The sequence below is a fragment of the Melozone crissalis genome, unplaced genomic scaffold (assembly GCF_028551555.1).
Source record: "Melozone crissalis strain CALT ecotype California unplaced genomic scaffold, PUWL_Pcris_2 ptg000045l_1, whole genome shotgun sequence".
NCBI classification, from domain to species: domain Eukaryota; kingdom Metazoa; phylum Chordata; class Aves; order Passeriformes; family Passerellidae; genus Melozone; species Melozone crissalis.
In genome coordinates, this window is record NW_026535823.1 from 31731604 (window position 1) to 31747851 (window position 16248).

The window sequence follows — 16248 nt, forward strand, 5'->3', positions numbered from 1 at the left end:
GTATTTTGACTTTACTCCTGGAAATTATCCCAGGAGCTCCATAAGGTGTTCATTCCATGACAGAATAATGCTGGATTAACAACTTGAATCTTGGGATTTTGAAGTGGGGATCTGTAAAAGATGGATCCATTATTGCCCTCTCTGGGCTGATCTGAGCTCTGATCTGTGCCCAGAGCCTCTGTGGAGCGAATTGTTTAAAAGCTGGATGGCAGTGGGTTCCAAAGGCTGGTTTCTCTTTGCAGATCACTTTATCCTGATTGAGAAGTACCAGTTCAGCCTCTACCCTGTGTTTGCTGGAGGAGTTGGCAGAGCCAGAGCCACGGATCAGTTTGCCCAAGGTGACTGTCAGGGGCTTTCCCCCTGTTTTTTGTGAAGTAAAAGTGAACTTTAAGTGTAAAATCTCTGTCTTTTCTGAAAAAAAACCCCTAACTAGTAATAAAGTCACTGTAGTGCACATACAAACAGTGAACAGCTTTAATTTGAAAACACTCTGTGGGTTGAGCTGAGTGAAGGATTAAACTCCTATTTAAATAATTCCTTTTTGTCTGTTTATTCCCAAGGGAAAGGTTTGTCCATGTGCAATAAAACTGTTGTTCAAGGTTATTTCCCCATCTAAGCTGTTGTTTCTACTGTTTGTTATTTCCCTGTTGCCAACCATTTGCTCCCAGACAAATCACTTTGCTGCATTAATAGCTGAACTCCTTTATTTCCAGGGGGATTTGAAACTGGGAATTCTGGCAGCCTCCACGTGGTTCTGCCCATTGTTTTCTCCACCTCAGTTCTGCTGCTGGGAGCATTGATGCTTTCACACCAAAGGTACCTTGTTCCTGTTGTCCAAAATCCAGCTGCTTGTTCCTGCTATCCAAAATCCAGCTCTTGTTCCTGTTATCCAAAATCCAGCTGCTTGTTCCTGCTATCCAAAATCCAGCTCTTGTTCCTGTTATCCAAAATCCAGCTGCTTGTTCCTGCTATCCAAAATCCAGCTGCTTGTTCCTGTTATCCAAAATCCAGCTCCTTGTTCCTGTTATCCAAAATCCAGCTCTTGTTCCTGTTATTCAAAATCCAGCTCCTTGTTCCTGTTATCCAAAATCCAGCTCTTGTTCCTGTTATTCAAAATCCAGCTGCTGCAGCTGCACTGGTGCCACTCTGCTCAACTGATGTCACAGAATCCCAGACTGGTTTGGGCTGGGAGGGACCTTAAATCCCACCCAGGGCCACCTCCCACTGTCCAGGCTGCTCCCAGCCCCAGTGTCCAACCTGGGAGACTTCCAGGGACGCAGGGGCAGCCACAGTTGCTCTGGGAATTCCATCCCAGCCCCTGCCCACCCTCCCAGCCAGGAATTCCTTCCCAATATCCATCTAAATCCCCCTTTTCCAGCTTCCAGCCATTCCCTGTGTCCTGTCCCTCCATCCCTTGTCCCCAGTCCCTCCCCAGCTCTCCTGGAGCCCTTTAGGCCCCGTGGCTTGTGGTCATTCAGCACAGGCTGCACCCTTTATATTTTCCCAAACTGCCACCTGGAATGTCCCTTCTTTACGGTTTGGGTTAAATTTGGGCCATTTCCCATCTCTCCATGGGTTATTTCATGGCCTCAGTGCTGTGGATAAATGAAGTGGCAGAGATTCCTTCCCTGCAGAATGGGAACTGCAGCAACCCCAGCATTTCCCTGACATTTCAGGATGAAGAAGCTGCTCTGGGAGGATGTTCCCAACCCCAAGAACTGCTCGTGGGCACAAGGAGTTAATTTCCAGCAGGTTTGTATTTCCCTGGGGCTGCTGCTCCCTCCACTTGGGGCTGTTGTTCCAGCTCCGTCTCCAGTGGAAATCCAGCCCCGTTCCCCCCTCTGGCTCCATCCAGAGGTTCCCATTCCCCAGGCCTCTGGATTATACATTGGACATGAGAAATACCTGCTTTTAATGATAAACTGTTAAATAATAAACTGATTTTTTAATGGGTGACAGATGGTGGCCTTTGCCAAAACAGCCCTGGCCTTGGCTGGGAGGGGTTTAATCTGTGTTTGCTGTGGTGTCCATGGAGAGGGGAAGGGACACAAACATCTCCTGAAGGGATAAACCACATGCGTGAGAAAAACAATTGTTATTTTCATTGTTGAAAAGCTCCCTGTTCATTTTGATGTGGGAAGGTGATGGATTTGTGTGGGAAAATCCCAAATTCAGGGCCCAGGTGTCACCAACAGCGAGTCTGAACTGAGTAGAGCCCAGGAGTTTCACTCTTTGCTCCGATTTCCCACTACTCTGAGTATTTTGACATTTTCCTCATTATTTTGGCAGCTTCCCTGCTGTAAAACATGATTTGTTAATCCACCAAAAACTGGATTTATCTGTTTTGTCCTGAATTCATTAGGAAATACAAGGGATTTTTCCTTTGGAGCTTTCTTGCTGCTGTCAGTTCATCCTGGTGGATAATTTACATCTGCATTTATTAGGAGTAGTAAATCCTGCATTTCTCCCAAACAGAGGAGTTCCACTCAGTTCAGACATGCAGCTGCTACTCAGGTGGGAATGCTCCAAAAATCCCATGGAAAGGCTGAATTTGACCTGAATAATCCAATCCTAGCAGGGAAAGTTCCTTCAGCTGATGTATCAATGGTAAATCAGTCAAGGAAATTTTGTCATAGAGGATTTTCAGCTATAAATTCTTAAAAAACAATGTGTGAACTCAATGTGGCAAAACTCCAGGCTGCTGGGAACGACCTTTGGTGTTGGATGCTGTGACCCATAAAACCTGGAGAGTGAAATAAAGCTGTTCCATAATAAATGAGCATTAAAATCCCTCTTTTCTTCCAGCCTGAGACTCTGGAGCATCTCTTTGCCAAGCACCCCGAGCCAATGTCGTGTGAGCCCCTTCTCCTGGAGGCAGAGATGGTGCTGGAAGACATCAGCATCACCAAAACCCTGGGAAAAGAGGAGCCGGGGGATTTTTTAGGAGTTGACTCTGCATTTCCAACCCCCCAGGACTCGGAATGTGACTCTGCCTGCTCCAGCAGCCCCTTCCAGAGCAGCAGTTTCTGCAGGAGCTGCCAGCATGGAGAAGCCCTGGCTCGGGGTGACCTCAGATACGCCACAGTCGTCAGCGGCTGTCCCTCCAGCGGGCTGTGCCGGCCAAAATCCTGCCCAGGGAGCTGCCTGGGGAGCTGCTTCCCAGGGCAGCACCCCATAGTGCTGGGGGCCTTCTGCAGGGGTGCCTGGGACGTGGGCAGAGGGGCAGTGCTGGTGCAGAGGGCCCTGTCCCTGCTGTCCTCAGAGGGGCTCTCGGAGCCTCTGGAGGAGGCCGAGCGCGGCCTGTGCTACCTGGGGGTAGCAGCCATGGACACAGGGCACAGGGACAGCCCGACAGACACCCCCAGGGGCACGGGCCAGCCCCAGAGCACGGGTCTGCTCACGGAGCAGGAGCTTCTCCAGCACATCCCAAACGGTGTCACGGAGTCGATCCAAAGCAGCCTCAAGCCTAAAGGCGCCGTTCCCTATGTTCCGCAGTTCCGGATGGCTGCAGCCAAAGGGCGGGAGGCCACGGAGAAAAAGTGACACAATCACCCCAAAATTTGATATTCCTGAAGTTTTTCCAGGTGTTGATGCATTCCCCTGTTTTCCCTCTCTTGCTCTATCCGGCTCATTCTGATTTTAGGCCTCACCTGGAGCCCCCAAGGGTGAGAGAGCTGATCCAGGGCCTGGGATATTTCTGAGGGAGGAAAGCTGGAATTTGCCATTTCCCTGGGGATGATATGTGACATCGAGTCAGCCTGGATGTGGTTGCAAGGAATGGATCAAGGAGTGAAAGGCTCAGGGTGCTGCAGGAAGAGGAAGAGAATCCAAACTCCTGTGTCTCCATTAATTGGATAAAATGATGTATTTAAAGCAAAGTATCCACATTTTATTGTTGAACACAAGATTCCAAATGGTGAGTTTTACACTGACATCTCTTCCCAGGCTGTTTCCTAAGATTCCATGGGAGAAAAGACAGGAATTGGATGATCCAAGGACCCTGCATTTTTGATTTTGGGAGATCCAACCTGTCTGTATGGCCTTGGAGAAGTCACTTTGCCTCTACAACCCTGCCAGGAAGCCTCGGGTGGGAGTAAATCAGGTCTGCATTTTCTGGGAGAAGCAGGAAAACAAACCCACACCGATTTGCAAGCCAAAGCTATTTTTTTTTCTTTTATTTCATAGTTCATAAATATTTTTCTACACCTGCCTTTTCAGAGAACTATTTTGAGGAGTGAAGGAGGATGAATTTATTGTGTATTCCAAAGAATATATTTCTGTCAAACTTCAGAGAGACAAAACCAAAGGGCAAAACCAAAATTAAAAACCAAAGCAAGGGTGAATTTAAACCCAGTTTGGGCTGCTGACCTGGCTCTTGTGGGGCTGTTTGGTGCTGGATGTGACACAGATCTGATGTTCTGGTTTCCAAAATCTTGTGTGGGGTGAGGAATTAAAACTTGTTTTATATTAGGAACCAAGACTTGTCACTGTGTTTGGAGACAAACCTGCAGGCTCCTGTGGCATTCCAGCTAAAGCGGTGATGGATGCTGGATTTAGGATGCACTTCCTGCTGTTGGGAAGGGACAGGAGAGCCCATTTCTCTGGAGAATGGAATGATCCTTTCATGGAAGTGTCCAGAAAAATTATTTGGTTGTGTTTGAAGATCATCTTTCTCCAGGAATAAAAAGCTGATGTTGATTTTGGCCTGCCCAGACCTTTCCCAGTAATTCCATACAAACAGGGGGAGCTTTACCATGGCAATGATCAGCTGAGGGACCAGGGAGGGCTTTCCTGGGAACATGGAGAGTTCAGGAATTAGGAGATGTGCAGGAGGTGTCCCCTCAATGGCAGATTGCCAGGTTTCCCCTCCTTTGGGAGCCCAGCCCATCCTCTCCCACTGCCATCCCATGATTTCCTAATGGCCGGAGCAGCTGGTGCTCCTCAGGAAAACCAATGGATCTCCTCTGCAAAAACCCTGCAGGAAATACAGCAAATCTGAGCTGCTGCAGCAAAAAGAGAAGATCTGGGGTGTGGTGAGTGTAGACCCGAGGGGTTGGAGCCTTCCTGGCCTGTTCCTGTCCTGTTCCTGCAATCCCAGTGCTCCTGGGGATGCTGCAGATCCAGGTCCTGCCCCACAGCTCCATCAATAATTCCTGCAAGTGGCATTTCCACCCTGATGGAAGGGACATTCGATGCTGCTCCTCACCTCTCCGTGCTCCCACAGAAAGGCAAAATCTGCATATCCTGAATGCTCCATCTGCTGCCTCTGGCTCGGGTTACAGCTCCCTCGGGCAGGGAAAACCGGGAGCTGGGCAGAATTGGGAGCTTCGGGTTCTTTTCCATCATTATTTTCCCCTCACTTTCAGGTCAGGTTGTTTCTCACAGCTAAACCTTTCCCAATCTGAGGGATTGCTGTGTTTGCAGCCACAGGAACAAAAATCTCCTTGGCTCGTTCCTGGCTGAGCTGGAGATGGGAATGTGCAGTGCCTGGGTGTTTTGGAAGGTAAGGAAGTTTTTGCTGGAGCCACAAGAAGCTGCCACTCGTTCCAGAACTGTCCCTGCAGGGGCCACGGGTGTCACCCCGGGGAGGGCTGGAAGGGGCTGTGTTCCATGTGAGAATGTCTGGAGCAGGGAATCTCTGCCCACTGCCCCTCCCAGGCTCCGGTTCCTTGGCAGGAGAGCTGGGAAAGGAGCCAGGAGCAGGGGGAAAGTGGGGAACAGGGTCACGCCAGGGTCTGTGCTGGGGCAAAAATGGCTTTCAAGGGATGATCTTCACCTGCAGCTCTGCTCCGAGGGCTCTCCTCCACTCCTGGCTCAGGGCCTGGCAGATCCAAAGGGATTCACCTGCCCCTGGGCATGGGGGTGAGGAAAAACCTTTGGAATTGCACTTGGGAGCATCCCAAGAGCAGCCACAGGAGTGACCCAGCACAGCTCCTGTTTCCTTCCCAGGGAAAATGTTGCTGCTTCTCCAGAAATGTTCTTGTGCCACAAACAATCCTGAGCCAATTCCCAGGGAATCTGGGCATTTTGCAGAGAAATGGGATTTAGAAATGGGATTTTTGGCCGTGGCCTCACGCTCACCAGGAAAGGCTTTTTCAGTTTGAACCAAGCAATTACAGGAGCCGTGTGCAGCTTCTGAAGTACAAATTAAGATCCTGCAGATTCATTTTGAAGAGCATTCAGGACTGCAGCTCTTTTATGTAAGAAAATGAATCAAATGTGTCATTTTCCCTTTTCCATGTCACTTGCAGCTACAGTTAAATTCCCCTTTCTTTTCTTATTTTTTAATCTGGGATTGATGTTTGAAGCAGCAAAACCTTCCAGTGCCAGGGATTTGGAGCTCCATGATCTTTAAGGTCCCTTCCAACCCAGGCCATTCCATGATTCCCTGATTTACAAGCACAGAAGGGATCAATACATCCTTCAAATCCTTACCCAGGCCATGATTTTGTCATGGACATTCCAGATTTTGTGTTCCCTGTTGGAGAAAAGGGAATTAAAATGCAGGTTCCTGGTGGGAATTTCTGCAAGAGGAAGGATCCCATTCCTCCAATCTTCTCTCTATGGGAAAATAACTTGTCTCAAATTTTGAATTAAATCTGTTTGGGGTGTGCATGCAGGTTTTTCCCAGTAAAACACCGGGATTTTTGCGATGCAAATGAAGCTCATTTCCCATCCCTGAAAATTCGTTCAGATGCAGCCATTTCTGCCTTCAGATCCAAGAGGAGAGTTAGGGACAGGTGTCAAACACAAACCTTCCCAGCAAAGAAAGCAATTTCCATATGGATCCAGCCCTTGGCAAAGGAGAAGCAGCAACCTGGGCTGCTGGAAGGTGTCCCAGGCCTTGGGTGGAATGAGATGGGCTTTAATCTCCATCCAAATCCAAACCACTGTGGGATTCTAGAATTCTGTGAATTCTGTGAAGGGAATTTTATAATTCCCTGAATGGATGGGATGGGAAAGCCAAGGAACAGCTCTGTCAGATCCCCCAAATCCATCCAGGACACACAGGTGGGCAGGAGACCCAGCTCAGGCTGCAAAGGAGCACTCGGAGCTTCCAACGATGATTAAAGATCTGGCAGGGAAAGAATTATTTAATCTTGTGCCTGCCTAATGTCAGGAGCTTGTCAGAGAGCAGCTGCTGTTTGCAGGAACAGCTTGGAATCCCTCTGCTCCAGCTGGGTGGCCAGGAAAACTCCAGCTGGATCATCGGGAAAACTCCAGCTGGATCATCGGGAAAACTCAGCTGGGTGGCCAGGAGAACTCCAGCTGGGTCATCGGGAAAACTCCAGCTGGATTATCAGGAAAGCTCAGCTGGATCATCAGGAGACTCCAGCTGGATCATCAGGAGACTCCAACTGGATCATTAGGAAAACTCCAGCTGGGTGGTCAGGAGAACTACAGCTGGATTATCATGAGACCTCCAGCTGGATCATCGGGAGAACCCCATCTGGGAGAGGACCACCTCCCTCCTCAGCAGAGGGAGCAGCAGGGACAGTGATGGGCTCAGCCCCGCTCCCCATTTCTGCCCCCTGAACCATCCCACACTCCCTGGAGACAGCTTCTGGCTGGAGCAGGGATGGTTCCAGAGAGATTTCTTCCAGCAGCTCCAGCTGAAGTGAAGGATGTTGGGTTCCTTTTTGTTTTCGGGTGACATCATTTTGAAAAGATTGTTTAGGTTGCTGCTTGTCAAGGAGCTGGGAAGGATCCGGAGCAGAGGATGGAGCTGGGGAGGGTCTGGAGCCCAGGAGAGGCTGAGGGAGCTGGGCAGGGGCTGCAGAATCCCTGAGGGAGCCGGGCAGGGGCTGCAGAATCCCTGAGGAGCTGGGCAGGGGCTGCAGAATCCCTGAGGGAGCTGGGCAGGGGCTGCAGAATCCCTGAGGAGCTGGGCAGGGGCTGCAGAATCCCTGAGGAGCTGGGCAGGGGCTGCAGAATCCCTGAGGAGCTGGGCAGGGGCTGCAGAATCCCTGAGGAGCTGGGCAGGGGCTGCAGAATCCCTGAGGGAGCTGGGCAGGGGCTGCAGAATCCCTGAGGAGCTGGGCAGGGGCTGCAGAATCCCTGAGGAGCTGGGCAGGGGCTGCAGAATCCCTGAGGAGCTGGGCAGGGGCTGCAGAATCCCTGAGGGAGCTGGGCAGGGGCTGCAGAATCCCTGAGGGAGCTGGGCAGGGGCTGCAGAATCCCTGAGGAGCTGGACAGGGGCTGCAGAATCCCTGAGGAGCTGGGCAGGGGCTCAGCCTGGAGCAAAGGAGGCTCAGGGGCCCTTGTGGCTCTGCACAGCTCCTGACAGGAGGGCACAGCCGGGGGAGAGTCAGGGAACAGGGACAGGAGGAGGAAAGGGCCTCAAGTTACCCCAGGGAAGGTCCAGCTTGGAGATGATGGAAAATTTCTTCATGGAAAGGTTCCCAGCCCTGGCACAGCTGCCCAGGGCAGGGTGGAGTCCCCATCCCTGGAGGAGTTTAAAATCCCTGTGGATGTGGCACTTGGGGACATGGGGCAGTGCTGGCCTTGGCAGTGCTGGGAAACAATTGGACTTGGTGGTCTCAGAGGACTTTTCCAAGATTAATGGTTCCAGGATTCTATGATTTTATAACTCTGGGAGCCTTTTTCTCTTTTTCCCATCAGCTGGATGTGGAAATAGATGTTGAAGCAGGAGCCCTGTGAGGACTCCAATCCAATTCCCTGTCTGGAGCTGGGACGGATTGTCCCGAGCCCCTCGGAGCTCTGTGGCCTCTCTGGCTGAAATAGGCAGGTTAAAACTGCAGAGATGGAAATCCAGGAGATCTGGAGATTATTTCCTTGCAAGTCCTGCTTTGTGTCACCTGCCCAAACCCTATCAGTGGTGACAGCACCCAGAAACACAAGCCAGGGTTGCCAGGCTAAAACACAGAAAGGTTTCTTGTTAGTTTAAAAATCTACTCTGTGGGGGGGTTTGTTTATGTTTTTGTTTGTTTGTTTGTTTTTGTGTTTTCTGTTGGTTTGTTTGTTTTTGGTGGTTTTGTTTTTGGTTTTTTTTGTAGGCAAAAAGACAGTGGAACCTTTCCTGCCAATTTGAGATCCTTTTTCCCACTCCGAAAAAAACCAGTCCCAGGATTAGGGGCTAAGATCTTTCTGGCCACTGCTTTGGTGTGGTTTTAGGGAGCTGATGTGAATTAGCTGAGCTCTTTGCAGTGAGGAAAATCCCTTCCCTGGGCACTTCCCAGACTGTCCCTGGGAGGGTGGGCAGGCCCTGGCACAGATTTCCTGTCCCTGGCAGTGTCCCAGGCCAGGCTGGAGCAACCTGGGGTAGTGGAAGTGTCCCTGCCCATGGAGGGGGGACTGGATAATCCCTGAGCTCCCTCCCAACCCAAACCTATTCCATGAGGAATTTAATGTCAGGACTCCTTATATCTGTTCATATAAACTTGTGTTTATTTAGACCAAATGTTAGCTCCTTCCTTCCTCAAACCCGAGGACCTTCCAGCCTTGGCTGTTTCTGCAGGATGAATAATCTTGTCAGTGGCTATTTTTTCCCAGAGTACATCAACACCCAGCCACAAATCCTCCTCCAGCTGGATAAACTGGGCTGGGGACAGGCTGTGGGCTCAGGGCTGGCAGCAGAGAGGAGAACATTCCCCAGCACCTCTCAGCCCTAACCCACAGCTCCTCCTGGCCCTCTCAGGGGTTGGGATGCTCCCAAAGAACTCGGTGGGATGAGTCAGCTCCCTGTCTGCCAGCCTGGTGCTGAGGGGGAGGAAGAGGAGTGAGGAGCTTGTGCTGATCCAGGGAAGCTGCAGCACAGGAGGAAAGTGACAGAATCTTCTTCATTTCTCAATTCCTGGCTTTGAAGATGCACCTTTTCCTGTCCTTCCTGCTGCACCAGCACCTGAGCCCTTGCTGGCACCTCTGGGGCTGCCAGCAAAGCTGAGGCAGTGGGAGCATCCAGCTTTTCCAAAGCAGGCACAACATAATCCTAGTCCAGCTTCCTGCTGGTATGTTTTCTGCTATGTTCCATGGTTTTTTCCAGAGCATCCAGCACTTCCCAGCTCTGCCAGGGATGATGCCCATGGCTCAGGACTCAAGCCCATCCTCCCTCCTAAAGCCCAGCTACAGAGAAAATTTGGAATCTGAGATCTCAGCATCACATCCCAGGAAGTGCTGCAATGTTCCTTGCTGCTGTCTTTAACCAAAATATTTGAGTTTTCCAGGTTTGTTTCAGGAGAAATCATCCATGGAATTACCCTCATTGTTTTGGGACTATGACAAATCCTTCCCACTTCCCATCTCCTCCACCTGCCTGCTCCCCCATGGATGAGAAATTCCAGTGGTTCCATTCCAGCCCTGGCCTTGCTCCAGGGAAGTGTCTGCCTTTAAAAACTGCCCAGCATTTCCAAAGTAATAAAAAGCTTCAGTGGCTCCATGAGCTCCTGCCCTTTTCCTAGGAAAGCTGGTTGGTGTTTTTCAGGGAAGCCATCCTGCTGGAGGGAGCTGCCTGGATTGCTGGTTTATCCATTTCCATGCAGGATTTGGGAGTCCACAGAGCCTCCTCAGCCACTCCTGAGAGTGAAAAGCCTCATCAACGCCTCCCAAAGGGATTTTGGAGAGTAGGAAGCACGTCCGTCACTTCACAGCTGCTGCTCCATGCACTTCTCCCAAATAAATCCCTAATAAAGCTGCAGGAAGCAAAGGAGGGATGGAATGTCCACCCTGCACTTCTTCCCTCCTTGCTCAGCTTCTCTCTCCCTCTTGATATCAAACCCAACAATTCTTCTACTCCTGTGAAATGGGGAGGGGAAATTCCACTGCCTGATCCCAGCATCTGTTATATCCCATTTAATTCCCATTTATTTGATATCCATGAGCTCCTTCAGCTGGAAGGACAGAGAAGAGAGCACAAGCACTCATTAATTCTGCCCAGCTAATTAATTAATTCATGGATCTCTTACAGTATCCGGGGTGTTTGTTTCCTTTCGCTGTTTCCATCCTGTCCTGCTCATCTCCCGACAATCCACAGCCTCCCTCAGATTTCACCTGAATCCCTTTTCCTGGCACCAAGATCTTGATGGAAGAGGAGGGAAGATGACAAAGACATTTGGGTTTGATGAGCTGAGGGCATAGAGGGGAAAAAATCCTGTGGGGAGTCCCTGGCTGGCTTTGCTTGGTGTGGGCAGTGCCAAGAATCTCCCTGAAAAGAGGGATTTTGGAGTGGGGAGGGCACCAAGTCCCGAACAAACCCAGAAAATTGTGTAAAATACCCCAGAATGGCCTCAGTGGAGGTTCTGAGGCTGCCTTGGGGGTGCTGGAGGGCACAGGAACCAGGACCCCCTTCTGTTTATAGCAGCCACTCTCATTCCAAACTCATTTCCTGCTGGTCCCTTCCTGTTTTAATGGGAAATGTTCCCTTTGACAGGACCTCACCGAATCCATTTATCCTGCTGTGTTCCAGCTCTCCTGCCACATTTATCACCCAGGGATCTGAGTGCATTCAACACAACCACAGACATCTGCCAGCTTATTTTTTTTCCCCTCTCAGTCTCCTCAGGAGAAAAAATGAAATGAGTGCAACAGTTTTCCTATTTTAGCAAGTTGGACTTTTCCCCCAGCCTCTCTCCCACAAACATTGCTTTAGTTTTATTTTTCTAGTAGAGAAAACAAATCCCCACAGGATCCACATCCTCAGCTTTGATCCTGAGAGACAGTTTTACTTTCCAGAACAAAGCTGGACCATCCCTCCACTGCCCAGTTCTAGGGAAGGAGTCAGGAATATCAGGAATACTTTTCCTCTCACCAGGCAGCTTTTTGGCTGCAGGATTGGGAATGTGGGAATCTTGCACCACAGTGGGACAGAAAAGGAAAAGCATCACCTGGACTGGTGAGAGCTCTGTGTCAACAATGAGTCCCAAAAACCCTCCTGAGCTACTGCCCAGGGTGATCCCTGTGCATCATCTCTGTGGTGTTGGCATTTAAAATAACCCATGGAATGGTTTGCAATGGGAGGGACATTGAAGCCATTTAATTCCAAACTCTGCCATGGCAGGGACACCTCCCACTGTCCCAGGTGCTCCAAGCCCATTGTCCAACCTGATCTTGGGCACTGCCAGGGATCCAGGGGCAGCCCCAGCTGCTCTGGGCACCTGTGCCAGGGCCTGCCCACCCTGACAGGAACAATTCCCAATTCCCAATCTCCCATCCAGCCCTGCCCTCTGGAAGCCATTCCCTGTGTGCTGGCACTCAGAACTCTGGAACACGAGAGTTCACCCACAAATGCTCATCCCCTGCCTGGTTTTGGGACCTTGCCGGGGGAGGAGCACGGAGAAAGGGATGCTCCCCTTCAGGGAGCAGCCTCAGCCCCGTCGTGCACTGTCCTGGGAATTGCAGTGTGGAAGGCAGCGGGATCCCAGCTGAAATGGGGAAGGGAGAGGAGGTGCCTCCGTCCCGCTGCTCCTGCCGAGGGAGCTGTCCAGTTCTGACTGCCCTCAGAATTCCTTGTGCCCTGGGTGCTGGCACAGAAATGCTCCAGGAGGAGCCTTTGGGCAGCTCCCCTGAGCACTCTGCCAGGAACGGGGAGGTTTGGCCGGGAAGAGAAGCTGGATAACCAAAATCTCCAGGATTTCACAGAGTGACAGAAGGGTTTGGGTTGAAAAGGACCTTAGAGATGGCCTCAAACCTGATCTGTGTGTGTCTGAGAGGTGCTCTGTGTCTGAGAGCTCAGGCTGTGGGAGGGACAGAGGCAGTGAGTGCACAGGGCCGGTCACTGGGAAGTGACCTTTTCCCAAGGCTGCCGGGATCTCAGTGGATTTATGGAGTTGGAGTCCTCTGGGATGGTCAGAGCTTCTCAGCAGTGAAAAATTGGTGCCTGTCAGTGGCACTCGGTGACTGCAGCAGGGCAGGGAGTGCTGCAGCTCTCAGGACTCACTTTGGCGTGGATCAGGAGCGCTCAGGGCCGCTGGAATATCTCAGGAATGACCTCCTGGACTGGCTTGGCAGGCTCAGCAGAGGCAGATGCAGGGAACACGAGCCCACGGTGGGATCGCAGCAGGAGCTCTGAGAGTGCCTTCATTCCATTTCATTCCACCCTCCTGCTCTCAGCACTCCCTCCCAGCAGCCAGGCTTCAGCAGGATGCCAGAGAGACAGGAGGAACCAGGAGCTGCTGCTGCTGCCAGCTGCAGACAGGAACAGCCCCGTCCTGCCCAGCAGGTGAAGCCCTGCTGCTGTTCCCAGCCTCTGGAATTGCATCCGTGACTCTGAATCGCAGCCTGGATCAGGATTGCTGCTCTCTCCTGTTGCCAGGGAGCTGAACAGCTTGGGTGTGCTGCCTGGAGGCTGGGAATGACCAAGAGCAGCATTTGAATTTCCCTGGCCTTGGAGGCTGGAAAAGCAGAATTTCTCTCAGCCATTTGGGAATTCTGCCCTAATTTGCATTGTTCAATCCTCACAGATGACTCCTAAATATTCCAAAGATTTGCCTGAGCCTAAACCCCAGGATTTACACCTAAAATCCAGGGGAGGATTGCAGAAGTGACTTTTCTGTGGAGTTTCACAGAGTTTAACAAGTTTAACACCTTTGCACACCAAACTCTGGACCAAATTCCTTGACCTGTGTTCAAGGCAGCAGAGAGGGACAAAAAATTCACCTTGGTTCTCCTCACTGCAGCCCAAATTTTGTAAAAGGTATTGGCATGTTAAAATCTGATTGATAATTACCTTTGTATTTTAAAAGAAACTCCTGTATGTTATAGAAATCTCTCCATTAATTATTAACTCTAAATCTTATTGAACTGGACAGACAATCTTGTCTCCTCTGTAGGATTACGTGGCACAAAACTTCCATTCAATATTGTTCTTTTATTGCATAAAGAGTGGTTTATCAAGATCTGCTGTGGTCTGGCCTGTGGGCCTGTGGGATATTGGGCCATGGGATGGGACTTGAGCAGGAATCCCAACACAGCAGCCTTCTGTTCACTTTTCAGAGGCTGCAGTCACGAATCCCTGGAAAAAATCAAGGGGCTGTGTGTTATCCACAAATAACCAGTTTAGCTCTTCATTTAAAAGGTTTTATAATGAATAGATTTTATTTTTCCCTGCTGGACTCTGAGGTTTTGGGGAATTGGGGTGGGTTCTGTAAGCCTTTTAAATGCTGCTCCATGGCCCTGAAGACCAGAAAATTCCTCTTTTACCACGTGAGCCAAGTCTTCATGTTATTACTCCAGAAACTTGGCCTTTGATGAGGACATCAAACACGCCAAGATCTCATGTTTAGGATGAAGCAGAAGTGAACAACCATAGGGAGAGAATTACCCTTTATCTGCTGGGTGTCTGGGGTGGTGTGACCACCAGCAGCTCCCACAGGTGTGACATGTGACATGAAACCTTCGAGGTGAGCAGCTCCTGTTTGCCAGGAGGAAGGGAAGGGAAGAATTCCTCCCCAAAATCCCAGCCCAGCCCGGCCGTGCCCGGGGTTTGTTCCTGCTGCTTCCCCCGGGTGCGGAGCATCCTCTGCTCCAGGCAGCATTCCCTAGGGAGGCTGCTCCAACCACCACCAGCTGCTTCCTCTCTCCTGCTCTGCCCCTGTGGATGCAACGATATCGATAAATTTGTGTTTGATTCCTCGCAATCCCAGACTGGTTTGGGTTGGGAGGGACCTCAGCGCTCCCCTCATCCCACCCCGCCATGGGCGAGCGATGCCGCCACGCACCAGCCCAGGCTGCTCCCAGCCCCATCCAGGCTGGAATTTGGCCGGGTTTGCTGCGGAGCCGCTGCCGGAGCTCGCCTTGGCCCAGACCCGGCCGGGGAGGACCCGGGGCCGGGGCTGCGGCGGGGGAGGGACGGACGGAGCGGGGCGGGACGGACGGAGCCGGGAGGGGAGAGCGGAGCCGAGCGCTGAGGGAACGGGAAGGAAGGAGCAGAGCGGAGAGGAGCAGGCGGGGAAGGAGAGCGAAAGGAAGGGGCGGAAAGGCAAAGGAAGGGAAGGAGAGGGAAAGGAAGGGAAGGAGAGGAGCGGGGAGCGAAGGGAAGGCAGGCGAGGAGCCGAGCCGAGCCGAGCCGCCGGCGCTCCCCGCGGGGCCGGCCCCGCTCGCTCTGCAGCGCTGGGGAAGCGCGGCCGCCGCTCCGCCGCCAACGCCGGGGCCATGGAGCGCTGAGGGCGGAAACCTGAGGGGAGCGTGAGGAGAATCGGAGGAGAACCGGAGGAGAACCTGCAGGGAGCCCCCTGAGCCGCCGAAGGTAAGCGCTGCCCGCCCGTGGGGCCGCGGCCGCCGCCCGGGGCCGGGGCCGGGGCTGAGGCGGCCCCGGGCTGTGAGGGGACCCTGCCCGGCCCGGCCCGGCCCGGCCCTGCCGTGAGGGGGTCCCGGCGGGTCCCGCTCCGTGCCCCATAGAGCCCAGGGACCGAGCCGCTTGTGGGGTGTTTGCCTGGCCCCAGTTAAGTTTTGTTGTGGGGAATCACATGGCCTTAAGGGGAAAAAAACCCCAAACAAACGAGGGTTGCGGTTTGCCAGAGAGCGGACGTACACTTTAATTGGTTTTTAAAATTACTTTATTTCTGCGCCCTCTGCACCTTCTAGGTATTCTGTGTATATGTTAATTTCCCTTCTATTTCTCCCTGTGTTCTTTCCGCCTCGAATTTCTGTCGGAGTCGCTCATTTGATGCTGGCCATGGTGTTCCCTGGAGCAAATCCCTAAATCCCCTTTGGGATTTGCGCCTTCCCAGCGCGGCTGCCCTGCCGGGCTCCCCTTCCCTCCCAGCCCAGCCCCAGCCCCATCCCAGAGCAGCGCTCTGCAGCCTGGATCCCCGGCGCTCCGGCTGGGATGAGCCCTGCCGATGCTCCTCTGCCGGAGACATTTCCTCTGCATCATTTCCCTGCCATGTGCTTTGAGTCGGTTTGTTTTTCCTGAGCCTCCTTTTCCCAGTTCGGAGCCTGGTGGGAGTTGCGAGTTCAGGGAGGATCTGGGAGTTGTTCCCTCGGTGTGGCTCCACAAAGAGGAGCTTTTTGCCCTCCTCGGGTGGAGGTTGGTGAGTTATAAATCAGTTCTGCTGAGGAACGAGGTGTTTGCTGTGATCTCTGGGGCTGGGATGGAGCCACGAGGGCACCGAGTTGTTTTGTGTGATGCTCAGTGTCTGTTGCTACAGGAGACATCCCAAGAGATCCTCTGCTGAAGAGAGAATTCCTGGTACATCTCTCTTGTGTGAGACTCTTTCCAGCAGAATCCATGCAATGCCTTTTGTTTTTTTTCCTCTGGACTCCTGGTGTCCATAAGAAGCAGCAGTGAATAAG

General features: G+C 51.9%; 1 protein-coding gene across 1 annotated transcript in view; it reads left to right on the forward strand.

Annotated features, from left to right (window-relative positions):
* The window catches only part of LEPR (leptin receptor), a 31242-nt gene extending 26635 nt beyond the window's left edge, over positions 1 to 4607 (forward strand). Inside the window, exons 16-19 of the mRNA XM_054286288.1 lie at positions 243 to 338; positions 714 to 816; positions 1677 to 1752; positions 2806 to 4607. Of these exons, the coding sequence (XP_054142263.1) occupies positions 243 to 338; positions 714 to 816; positions 1677 to 1752; positions 2806 to 3543 (1013 nt within the window). The 3' untranslated portion in view covers positions 3544 to 4607. The remainder of the gene's footprint in view (positions 1 to 242; positions 339 to 713; positions 817 to 1676; positions 1753 to 2805) is intronic.
* Positions 4608 to 16248: the final 11641 nt, after the last annotated feature.